Here is a 13,471-nt window from a genome sequence, read left to right as displayed (position 1 = left end):
GATTGTCTTCATATTTGGAACTACGGTGTATATACAGACTCTGCAGACACCAGTTGGTTTTGGTGACCTTGACCCCATTTTCAAGGTCACAGCAGGCAAATCTGCTTTTGGAGTTGGAAAACAGTGTTGCAGCGATATCTCAAGAACTAATTGCTGGATTGTTTTCATATTTGGAACTATGGTGCATATACAGACTCCGCAGACACCAGTCGGTTTTGGTGACCTTGACCTCATTTTCAAGGTCACAGCAGGCAAATCTTCTTTTGGAGTTAGAAAATAGTGTTGCTGAGATATCTCAAGAACTAATCGCTGGATTGTCTTCATATTTGGAACTATAGTGTATATACAGACACCGCATACACCAGTCGGTTTTGGTGACCTTGACCCCATTTTCAAGGTCACAGCAGGCAAATCTGCTTTTGGAGTTGGAAAACGGTGTTGCCGCAATATCTCAAGAACTAATTGCTGGATTGTCTTCATATTTGGTACTATGGTGTATATACAGGCGGGGGACATTTCGTCACTTTGTGACAAATACTTGTTCACATATAAGGTCATTTATGAAAACAAGAAAGAACCATGCTGACATAACTCGACCTTGCCCAACACCTTGTTTAATGGGTAACTCATCACATCTTTCTCCGTTGAAGGATATAAAAGCACAGCTATCTGTATAGCCCATTTTGCCTACAAAGTCATTCCATTGCTATTTTAAGTGTCTGTGTGTGAAACAATACAGGATTAAAATATGAATTCATATGTGTAGGTGTGCATCGCATATCTGAGAATATTTTCAATGCACCAATGTATTGGTGAATTGTGACAACACTACTATGTATGATCTACAGGAGTGAAATGCCATCTCGCACCCTTCTACTATTTTATTCATGCTGGCTTTCTCTCTCTCTCTCTCTCTCACACACACACACACACACACACACACACACCACACACACACTAAAAGATAATACTTTTTGTTATCTTGCCTGGTGTGCTCAGCATTAAGGGGTTATTAAAACAAGAACTGGTCAGCTCAGAGTCAGTATACTATAAGTTGTAGCAGGATCACAAGGGGAACATGGAGTTTAATGCGTCCCGCGTTAGGTTTTTTAGGGACACATATATCCCAATGTACCTCTTGTGATCCTGCTACAATGAACATTCTTATTGACATGTTTTAATATGACATTGTAAAATAATTCAAACAAATTCATAATTGATAGAAAACAGCTGTTCGATTGAGCGGAAGTTAGCATGTGCTATGCCACTTGAACTTTCACGTTCCCTCGCTATTGCGTCCCTCAATATAGCGCTAACTCGGTTACAGTGCACGGTAACGCATGGCTCCCAAAATTTACTTACATATTTAATAAACTCAAGTGACACAATGTTTTTCCCCTCAGCTGATGTTTCCACAATCGTGAGTGTGTGAACCTCGACGGTGACTGGTGCACTCCAATAAAATAATTCATCAAAGCTAGGCCTAACAAAGCTTAAAAAAGTATGCACTAGGCCTACCTCGAAATTCAAAGAAATGTAGTCAACTGTCCGTCATTCCATTTCCAAGAAGCATGTGGGGGCACGGGTGGCCCAGTGGTCTAAGGCGCCGCGATTCGCTGTGCAGAGTTGCGTCCCTTGGGCACTCCAGAAACCTATGATTGTGGGTTTGAATCCCGGTTTGCCCCAATTATGTTTCTAGGTTTGTCAGCACCATACCTGTGCTCGTGGGTTTCACCGAAGTGGTAAACGTCTGAGACCTGCATCACTTCGGGCTTTCCTCCCACATTTAGCTGACACGCCGTGATATGACTGGAATACTGTTAAAAGCGGCGTTAAACCCAACTCACTCACTCACTCCAAGAAGCATGTGCCATATATGGGAGTGATACTGCGATTTATCAATGAAACAAGCCAGGTTCTCATTGTTGACCTGCCTGACATCGAAGTGTATTAATCCCATTGGTGTAACTGTATGCAAATTATATTGCCAGTCTGGGACACTAGCAAAATATTACCCAATGAAATATCGTAACATGATCACATGATTACATTCTCGTGAAACTTGACCCAGTTCATTTTGTGTGCTCTACATGTCCATAGAAAACGTATATTACTCAGCTGACATCTAAACCTTACTTGGCATGGGCGTCGCGCAATGTATTTGCAAACCCCTGAATGCAACTGCAGCCTGTAGTGCTCATGGCGGGGTATAAGAGATTTATTCCCCCTCTGAGAAATTAATCACCCTCCAGGGCAGGTTATGCAGTATTTTATCAGATCTCATCATTCTGACATGGAGGTATGATAATGACAGATTGAAAAGAAAACAAGCAATAAGAATACATGATAATAAAAAAACATATTTACTGTAAAATGCTCTTTAAAGAAGTGAAATCACAGGCAGATCAATTATTGTAAGTACAAATAGAGGTCTTTACAGTCCGAAGAAGCCTTCTGAAATCAATATATGATCGGACTCATTGCAAGAAATTTGGCAGGCAATTCCAGACTCTGGAGGCCTCATAAATAAATGTATTTCTCTGAAATGTTGATGTTTTTACTGGGGTGATGTTTGCTGTAAACTCCTGCCTGAGGGAGCAGGTAGATTGCCTTAAATTATCAAATTGGGAATTTACATGGGTGACATATTGTTAACAGTTCCTGTGCCATATTCATTAGGTGATTTACATAGTGATAGTGCAAGCTAAAGACATGTACTAGGGCCTACCACAAACTTTTCAAACATGTGACAATACCCTATGAAGTAATTTGTTGTATTTTTTTGCAAGTCACAATGCCCTGTGATGTCAGGGGTCATCGAGTCAATCTCATTAAAATCAGATCTTAGTTCTCGCTACCGCTAAACAAAGATTTGAGGACATCCCATTACAGGTCACGTCAGCATGACCTTTCATCCAACCAATCAGAGCGTCGCTTACCAGATCCTGAAAGTGACAGTCGGAATGTGTTTTCTAATCATGCAACCTCGAAATATTTAACACGGGCTATTCCGAACGACAGTTACAGGTTTTATGATTATATCCATACATTCAAGGCCATCTATGAGCCATTCCAGAATGTTGTTTTGGTCAGTTTTAAATTTTTTAATCGAGAATATGTCAAAATAAGCGTCGTTGCCAGTTTGAAACTAGTGCCGTAAAGCTCGAGATAGCTGCCTTCTGATTGGCTAATGTCTATTTCATGTCAGTCATTTCATTGGTCGGTCAATGTTTGCGAAAGATCGTTCTGATGTGACCCGTAATGGGATGTCCTCAGATCTTTTGTTAGCTGTAGCGAAAACTAAGATCTGATTTTAATGAGATTGTCATCGAGTGTGCATAAGCTCCTCCCAGTGATCTATCATTATCCCCCGCCGCGCGAAAGCGCGAAGCGGGGGATATAGTATTCACGACTGTCCGTACGTCCGTCCGTACGTCCCACCTGTTTGTTGCCGCGATATCTCAAGAACTAAACACTGGATTGTCTTCATATTTGGAACTATGGTGTATATACAGACTCCGCAGACACCAGTCGGTTTTGGTGACCTTGATCCCATTTTCAAGGTCACAGCAGACAAATCTGCTTTTAGAGTTGGAAAACGGTGTTGCCGCGATATCTCAAGAACTAAACACTGGATTGTCTTCATATTTGGAACTATGGTGTATATACAGACTCCGCAGACACCAGTCGGTTTTGGTGACCTTGATCCCATTTTCAAGGTCACAGCAGACAAATCTGCTTTTAGAGTTGGAAAACGGTGTTGCCGCGATATCTCAAGAACTAAACACTGGATTGTCTTCATATTTGGAACTATGGTGTATATACAGACTCCGCAGACACCAGTCGGTTTTGGTGACCTTGATCCCATTTTCAAGGTCACAGCAGACAAATCTGCTTTTAGAGTTGGAAAACGGTGTTGCCGCGATATCTCAAGAACTAAACACTGGATTGTCTTCATATTTGGAACTATGGTGTATATACAGACTCCGCAGACACCAGTCGGTTTTGGTGACCTTGATCCCATTTTCAAGGTCACAGCAGACAAATCTGCTTTTAGAGTTGGAAAACGGTGTTGCCGCGATATCTCAAGAACTAAACACTGGATTGTCTTCATATTTGGAACTATAGTGTATATACAGACACCGCAGACACCGCAGACACCAGTCGGTTTTGGTGACCTTGACCCCATTTTCAAGGTCACAGCAGGCAAATCTGCTTTTGGAGTTGGAAAACGGTGTTGCCGCGATATCTCAAGAACTAAACACTGGATTGTCTTCATATTTGGAACTATAGTGTATATACAGACTCCGCAGACACCAGTCGGTTTTGGTGACCTTGATCCCATTTTCAAGGTCACAGCAGGCAAATCTGCTTTTGGAGTTGGAAAACGGTGTTGCCGCGATATCTCAAGAACTAAACACTGGATTGTCTTCATATTTGGAACTATAGTGTATATACAGACTCCGCAGACACCAGTCGGTTTTGGTGACCTTGATCCCATTTTCAAGGTCACAGCAGGCAAATCTGCTTTTGGAGTTGGAAAACGGTGTTGCCGCGATATCTCAAGAACTAAACCTCTCGATTGTCTTCATATTTGGAACTATGGTGTATATACAGACACCGCAGACACCAGTCGGTTTTGGTGACCTTGACCCCATTTTCAAGGTCACAGCAGGCAAATCTGCTTTTGGAGTTAGAAAACGGTGTTGCCGCGATATCTCAAGAACTAATCGCTGGATTGTCTTCATATTTGGAACTATAGTGTATATACAGACACCGCATACACCTGTCAGATTTGGTGACCTTGACCCCATTTTCAAGGTCACAGCAGGCAAATCTGTTTTTGGAGTTGGAAAACGGTGTTGCCACAATATCTCAAGAACTAATCGCTGGATTGTCTTCATATTTGGTACTATGGTGTATATGGCGGGGGATATTTCGTCACTCTGTGACAAATACTTGTCTCTACACGCAACGTCATTGAATACGCCCAGTGGTGTTGAGAGTTTTGAATATTTGTTTACTAAAAGTAGCCTGCGGTGGCGCATTTATAGCAAGCACTAGTTTACCAAAGCACTTTATTTTTATACATTTTTTTTTTCGTTTTTCTGGTAATTCAAGTGGCTAAATTGTTTTAAATGAGAACTAATATACATATGTTATTGTTTCGGTTCATTAATTTTCATTATTACGCACAAGAATGCAGTTTATTAAGGATATTATATTGGCCCTGAACACATCCAATTGTCACCAGTGTTAGGGTAGGTTACCCCGAACTCTATCCTTAGCCCTTGGTTCCCCTTTACGATCAATCACCCCTTTCCGATCATTAGGGTGAGGTACCCCTTTAGAGGCTATGAGATTACCCGAACTCTATCCTTCGCCCTTGGATCCCCTTTACGATCAATCACCCCTTTACGATCATTAGGGTGAGGTACCCGTTTAGAGGCTATGAGATAATCCGAACTCTATCCTTAGCCCTTGGATCCCCTTTACGATCAATCACCCCTTTACGATCATTAGGGTCAGGTACCAGTTTAGAGGCTATGAGATTATCCGAACTCTATCCTTAGCCCTTGGATCCCCTTTACGATCAATCACCCCTTTACGATCATTAGGGTCAGGTACCTGTTTATTGGCTATTATAGATTCTATAGTGGCTCCTAATATTCTTCACACAAAAACGTCAAATAAAAAGGATAAAATGGTTTTGTGTCGAATAGTTTGGTTACTGGAAACTGTCCTGGAACATTCACACAAGACACTTTCACTGGTTACATTTTTTCAGTACTGATTCAAAAGTGAACTCACCGTTGTGTCGTCACTAGCCATGCTCATGCTTCCCTCGTTCCTTACTCTTATCCACATCATCTTACAGTGTTCCCTACCACACCTTTCTGTCACAAAATCCACACGACATATTATTATATACCATGTCATCCATGCATACTCCCGAGTTTGATGTCTGACGTCTGACACCTGGAGCTGTTTTCATATCGGATCATTCCTCGACACACGGTATCTTGTAGATTACGGAATGGGACGAGTGTGCCAAATGGCATTGGGATCATTCGTAAGTGTCCGTAGACTAAAGTCAAGAGACACCATGCCTACCCGTAACCTTTGTAAGTGTCCGTCACCTATTCGACCCTTTTTGTCCAGTTCTATAACATTGTGGGCATGACTAGGTAAATTTGCACTTTGTTTCACCGTGTGGACGTAGCTCAGTCGGTTAGCTGTCGGGCTAACAATCCAAGGTCGCGAGTTCACGTCCAACGGATTCTCACAAAAACTGATTGCTTGTCTTTGAGACATGTGACCTATGACAGAGATCGTCCTAACAAGAAGTTGCAGTACTGTATTCTAAAGGTACTCCTGTACTAGATATATATTTATTCATTCTCAGACAATGGAGGTTCGTTTCATGGTATCTGTAAGTAACTTCATCATGGTTACTGTAAATAGTTGGTGTGATCTGCATGTCATTCAACACTCTATATCACAACAGTTCACTGATGTAACAATATTGAATGATTCTTTAGTAAAATAACCAGATTGTGTATTAGCATGACTAGCTAGCATACTTCGGTACAGATCTTGTTGATATGCTTTTTCTTCTGTTACATGCCAGCAGTAATGTCTTTGCTTTGTCACTGTTAACCTCTTCGTCATAAATCAGTCCTTGTATTCAACCAAAGACTTGTCAGAATTTGTCATCATCGATTGCTTGGTATTTCCGACATACAAAACAATTCTGCCATTTAAACTTGTAGTTTGTATGTTGTGTTGCAGGTTTCTGGGTGTGTGTGTTCATGAAGGCCAGCTGCATGCACTGACTGAGGTAGGAACCACGCAATGTACTTTAGTCACCAGTGTTCTCTGTAATAGGATTGTGGAGTATAGCATTTGAATCAATAGTTAAATAAACAGAATCTGCATCTCTTAACCAATATTAATGAAAGCAAAAAGGCTCATTTCTTGTGATGCTTCAGCCCAAAGGGCTTTGTGTGATCATGCTACGTTTTTAGGTGTTGTGTTTTTTCAATCTGTAGAATCTAAGTCCTTTCGCAAAATATTAAGAAAACACATGGGACAGAAAAAGTAACAGTAGAAAGTAGCAGGGCTCCAGATAAGACGTATGTGCGGATGAAAATATGCACGATACGGTGGGGGATAATTTAGAAAACGTATCAGATACGCATCGCAGAATACATGTACGGTCTAACATTCATGTATGGATATATTTAAAAAAAATATATCCTTGATTTCAAGCAGCATATTTTATTGAGTATAGTGTGCATGTTTTCCAGAAAACACTGTTGTGTAAAGGGGGTGCGCATTATACACATCCCCAAAGCAAAGATATTACTGTGAGCACATAACACCGGAAATACCATGACAAGAAATCGGTACTGAAATACGCAAATTAATCAGGTAATAACACTGTCTGGTTACAAAAAGTGTTCATTGTTTATTTGGACTTATGTTTGTAACCCATTTTATTTTTATTCAAATTTTATTTCAATATTGTTTACATTAATTTCGGCGAAATCATGTCGGTACAAGCGCAGGAGCCTTGACGGTGACTGGTTATATTGTTCCATACATAAAAAACTATCCGGTAATAGCGATCAGCTGCACCTATAGTCTGGAAGGTAATTTAAGGTATCGACGTTTACTACAATATCTGAAAAACTATCGGACCTACTCCAGTCAAAGTTGGTATGAGATTATTAAACAGTCATACATAACTGGATATTACATTTAAAGACAATCGGTGCATGAATGAAAAATCTGTCTATTTAGCTATCACTATATTTCATCAACAACCAGACCTGTTCGTCACAGGTGGAACGAGCATTCATTGAAACAGCCATCTGCATAATGCTACCCATGCGTCACAGGGCCATATGACACAGTTGAACCAATCAACTCAACTCGAAAGGGTGCACGGGAATCACGCACGCACGAATACAGTGTTAGGGTTGGGCGTCTCAAAAAAAAGATACTGAATACCTTAGGGTGGGGTGCGCATAATACAACAGACATACATGTTAACGAAAGAATGTATTATTCATTGTTTATTGACTTATTTAAACGAGATCGACAATGCTGTGGTGCATATCTAAAATGAAATACAAGATTAATCCATTAAATTGCATTCAGTACTCTGAGTGTACTCTTTAGTTTTGCCAGTACTCCTATATTGAAAAAAAAAGAGGAGTACGTACTCCTGATACTGAAAAATTATCTTGAACCCTGAAGAGCACATGGTCTCTTTACAACATACCTTCAATGTACATACATTTATTACAGTGCAGAAAGGGATTCTATTGTGATGTTGTGTTATGTTTCTATGTTTCTCCAGTTATTTGATGTCATCTGTCACTTCAAGACTGGAATAAATAGAGGATATTTCATGTTTTGAGTGAAATATCATGTTTCTCACATAGAGTGAGGGGGATCAAGGAGATAAAACCTCCTCCTCTCTCTCTCTCTCTCTCTCTCTCTCTCTCTCTCTCTCTCTCTCTCTCTCTCTCTCTCTCAAGAAGTGACATTAACTCCATTGATGACTATCCGTCATTATTTTGCTTTGTCAATGTGGAACTAACGTAAAAAGGACATCAACCATCTGTGTACGGGCTTCACTCTTTTAGGGGACAATTTAAGGGGATGTAACTCTTGTATGACAATAGTTCCGTCAAGTGTTATGTTCATTCCAGTGAAATATCAAGTGTTATGTTCTCTGCAATGAAAATATCACTTTTCTCAACTTCAGAAACCTCAGTCTTTCACACTGAAGTATATAATAAAGGATATGGAAATGTTAAAAAATGATATGAAAGCAGTCCATATGCTTTGTCTTGAATTGAAACAGCTGAGTGGGTGTCCCCTCTGTGTAATATCATCTATCTACACATATTGTGAACCTCTTGTGTAAATAGTACAATATATACCTGGACCTCTTGCAGACTGGGCTTCCAGGGTTACTGAAGTATCTCATGCAAGGGGTGTCTTAAAATGTATATATTTTGTCTCTGTTGTGGCTGACATACTACTTTTGAAAGCTGTAATTGGTATAGGCACCTCCTCCCATCATAAAATGGCTGACAAGCTAATATTTGATAGACTACTAACTACACTTCAGTACAACAAGGTCATACAATTGAGAAAATATTATCAATCTGTCATTTTGTCTGTCATAAATTACATGTTCATAAAACAAAAATCATTATGAGATCATTCTCTGAGTGCACAGAAACATTTTGTCACTGATGTTGATTGTTAGCTTTCTAAATATACCTGACTGTGCACCACTTGCTACAGAATGTGGAGGCTAATCCATGAGTAGAGCCACGTGGTCATGCTGACCCAGTTGGTAGTAGGGGTTGTAGTGTGCGATGAGGAAGCAAGTCAGGTGTTCCCAGTGCTTGTATCAGCAGCTGTACCTGCCTTCTCCTCCTCCTCACACCTACACAGAATGCCAGCCAGAGGAATAACCTCAACAGCAAAGTAAATATATTTACAGCATTCCACCGCCCATCAGTTAACTGCTGTCTTTATCACAGATGTTCTACTACTAATTCAGCATTGTTAGAACTGTATACGTTTAGGAATATATTCATAATTTCTCTGCCTCTATCATCCTTCATTCCTCAGTTCTGGGAAGAGACAAAATGAAAATGTCTTTAATAATGTATGTCTGGAAATGAGGCTGGATATTGATGGGAGTGGAAGCTGGGCCAGGAGTTAGGACTAGAAGGACAACTTCTGGACAATGAGGTATACATTGCTCACCTACGTAATCTGATGGGGATGAAGGTCATGGAATATTAAGCCTTACCTTGATGTGGGCCTCACAAAAACCAGCTTGAGACAAACAGGTGTTGGTTGATACGTCAGCAGACATGTGCATGTAAGACTGAACCTGACTGTCATCTAGGACTCTTTATTTGACCAGATATAGAAGAAAATCTTGATATTTGCTTTAGTGCCAAGGCAATCCCTATCATTATGTGTGAAGTAACTGGTGAATTGATTGGTATTGCTTTGTTAATGTACTTCATTTTTCTGCCTCCGATATACTAGGTCCTTCCTCATTCCTTGTAAAAGTAGCTATGCCAACTTGGCATGTTTACTGATAGTGTTACGTCTTGTTTACTCAAATGTAAAAATATTTTGCAAACATTCTTATAGCAGTCTGATGAGGTACAGAGCCTAATAGTTCTAAGATTGTAATTGATGTTAACAAGTAATACTCTAAGATGTAGAGGAGGTAGCATTTCCACAAACTGATGTCAACAATAAACTGAAATTTTGTCATGACAAGTTAATAATCTTGATTATTGTTCAAATAGTGATGTGAACAAGTGTAGGTTACCAAATGTATGTAAACTAAAAGTATGTGGTAAATAGATTTGGGGAGTGTATAACATTTTTCAGACACAAGAGAGAACTTGAAATCTCTGACTGACACCACATCTGTTGCATCACAACGGGTATTGTGATATAATCATTGATACAATTTGTGTTGTTTAGAACAAGGGGTTTTCCTTTAGGGGTGCCCACTTGAGGTTTGGTTATGCTGTAGCTGTGCTGCACACATTCAATGCCTCCTCACATCTGTATGAGAAAGTATGTTGTTTGAGTATATACCGTGACTTACGTTGTTCTGAGGGATTATTATGGATTCACTAATTGCTAACATCACTTCATTCTCATTCTCTTCACCTACGCCAAAGAGTTCACATTTAATTTGTCATGACAGAATGGATATAGACATCCTGTAGTTTCAGTGTAGAGCTATAGTACATGTAGATTTGATCATGACTGAGGAATTGGCTTCAAGTTTAGATCCAATACATTACAGAAAGTGCCATTAACACATCTCTACAATATCTCTGACTACCCCCTAATTGACATTTGGTGGGCCACAATTATTCTTTCATGAAACTCATGTATACATACATAAGGCATGTACTGAACTGGTGCCTCTTGCTATTCCGGAATTTTTGAATTTTATGAAAAATTATCCTTCCAAGGCAACGAATTTGGCTTATGTTCAAGTCAATAAAGTCTTCATTTCCAGGGCATAACTTGTAAACCATTTGTATTTCCACACTTTGCAATCAAGTGGTCAACAGAAAACAAAAATACTTTTATGTTTTTTTCTATTTCCATTAAAATAATTATTACTTCATCTCATTTAGGGGATAAGATTTCTGTAGTATCATGCAGAATGTCTTCAGGAATCTCCTCACATATTGAACTAGTGGTATCTTTTGCTACTAATGAATTGAAAACATCCTATTTCATTTGGAAACCATTTTTACTTAGTCTCAGTTGCAGATGGATATTTTAGTTGAGATATCTCAAAACAATATATTGAGCATAGATGTTTTTTGTATTCAGAATCACCCCTATACCAATGTATTTTCATGAAACTATGTATCATTGTAGTATTACACAGGTGGCAAGTCTTACACTCAGCAATGTTCAGTAGAACAATCATTTGCAGGCATGTGAGTATTTCATGCTTGTGTGTTGTAAGTATTTTCATTCAGGAGAACAACTTCCCTTTTTCTCATCATGGAAGATTTATGTGTAGTGTATATGATACACTATATGGGTTGTTTATATAGAGAGTGCTTGTTCCTGTATGTAAGTTGTTGACTTCCCACTGCACATGATGGGTGAGACAGCAGACAGACCGCAGGAAGTGCTCACTTGACTGTGCTAGGTCCAACACCACATCGAGTTGTACACAGGACACAGCTTGCTTAACTTGACTCAGCTCACTCTGTACCCTGACTGTTGATCATGATGACCCCTGATGCAGACAGACTCTCAGCTCACTCTGTACCCAGACAGCTGATCATGATGACCCCTGATGCAGACAGACACTTAGCTCACTCTGTACCCAGACAGCTGATCATGATGACCCCTGATGCAGACAGACTCTCAGCTCACTCTGTACCCAGACAGCTGATCATGATGACCCCTGATGCAGACAGACTCTCAGCTCACTCTGTACCCAGACAGCTGATCATGATGACCCCTGATGCAGACAGACACTTAGCTCACTCTGTACCCAGACAGCTGATCATGATGACCCCTGATGCAGACAGACTCTCAGCTCACTCTGTACCCAGACAGCTGATCATGATAACCCCTGATGCAGACAGACACTTAGCTCACTCTGTACCCAGACAGCTGATCATGATAACCCCTGATGCAGACAGACACTCAGCTCACTCTGTACCCAGACAGCAGATCATGATGACCTCTGATGCAGACGGACACTCGGCTCACTCTGTACCCAGACAGCTGATCATGATGACCCCTGATGCAGACAGATGCTCGGCTCACTCTGTACCCAGACAGCTGATCATGATGACCCCTGATGCAGACAGACTCTCGGCTCACTCTGTACCCAGACAGCAGATCATGATAACCCTGATGCAGCCAGACGCTCGGCTCACTCTGTACCCAGACAGCTGATCATGATGACCCCTGATGCAGACAGACACTTAGCTCACTCTGTACCCAGACAGCTGATCATGATGACCCCTGATGCAGACAGACTATCAGCTCACTCAATACCCAGACAGCAGATCATGATAACACCTGATGCAGACAGACACTCGGCTCACTCTGTACCCAGACAGCAGATCATGATGACCTCTGATGCAGACGGACACTCGACTCACTCTGTACCTAGACAGCTGATCATGATGACCCCTGATGCAGACAGACACTCGGTTCACTCTGTACCAAGACAGCTGATCATGATGACCCCTGATGCAGACAGACTCTCAGCTCACTCTGTACCCAGACAGCTGATCATGATAACCCCTGATGCAGACAGACTCTCAGCTCACTCTGTACCCAGACAGCTGATCATGATGACCCCTGATGCAGACAGACACTCGACTCACTCTGTACCCAGACAGCTGATCATGATGACCCCTGATGCAGACAGACACTCAGCTCACTCTGTACCCAGACAGCTGATCATGATGACCTCTGATGCAGACAGACACTTAGCTCACTCTGTACCCAGACAGCAGATCATGATAACCCTGATGCAGACAGACGCTCGGCTCACTCTGTACCCAGACAGCTGATCATGATGACCCCTGATGCAGACAGACACTCGGCTCACTCTGTACCCAGACAGCTGATCATGATGACCCCTGATGCAGACAGACTCTCCGCTCACTCTGTACCCAGACAGCTGATCATGATGACCCCTGATGCAGACAGACACTCGGCTCACTCTGTACCCAGACAGCTGATCATGATGACCCCTGATGCAGACAGACTCTCAGCTCACTCTGTACCCAGACAGCTGATCATGATGACCTCTGATGCAGACAGACACTCGGCTCACTCTGTACCCAGACAGCTGATCATGCTGACCCCTGATGCAGACAGACTCTCAGCTCACTCTGTACCCAGACAGCTGATC

The 13,471-nt window shown here is 41.2% G+C and overlaps 1 protein-coding gene across 1 annotated transcript in view; it reads left to right on the top strand.

The window, feature by feature from the left end:
* Positions 1-13,471, top strand: part of LOC124125523 (dual specificity testis-specific protein kinase 2-like) — a 59,260-nt gene that overhangs the window by 29,993 nt on the left and 15,796 nt on the right. The window contains exon 3 of the mRNA XM_046488850.2: positions 6,793-6,841. Within this exon, the coding sequence (XP_046344806.1) occupies positions 6,793-6,841 (49 nt within the window). The remainder of the gene's footprint in view (positions 1-6,792; positions 6,842-13,471) is intronic.

This window comes from Haliotis rufescens, unplaced genomic scaffold (genome assembly GCF_023055435.1).
Source record: "Haliotis rufescens isolate VD_foot unplaced genomic scaffold, xgHalRufe1.0.p SCAF_2, whole genome shotgun sequence".
Lineage (NCBI taxonomy): Eukaryota > Metazoa > Mollusca > Gastropoda > Lepetellida > Haliotidae > Haliotis > Haliotis rufescens.
The sequence above is the reverse complement of the archived record's forward strand: the minus strand, read 5'-3'. Positions and strand labels throughout refer to the sequence as shown.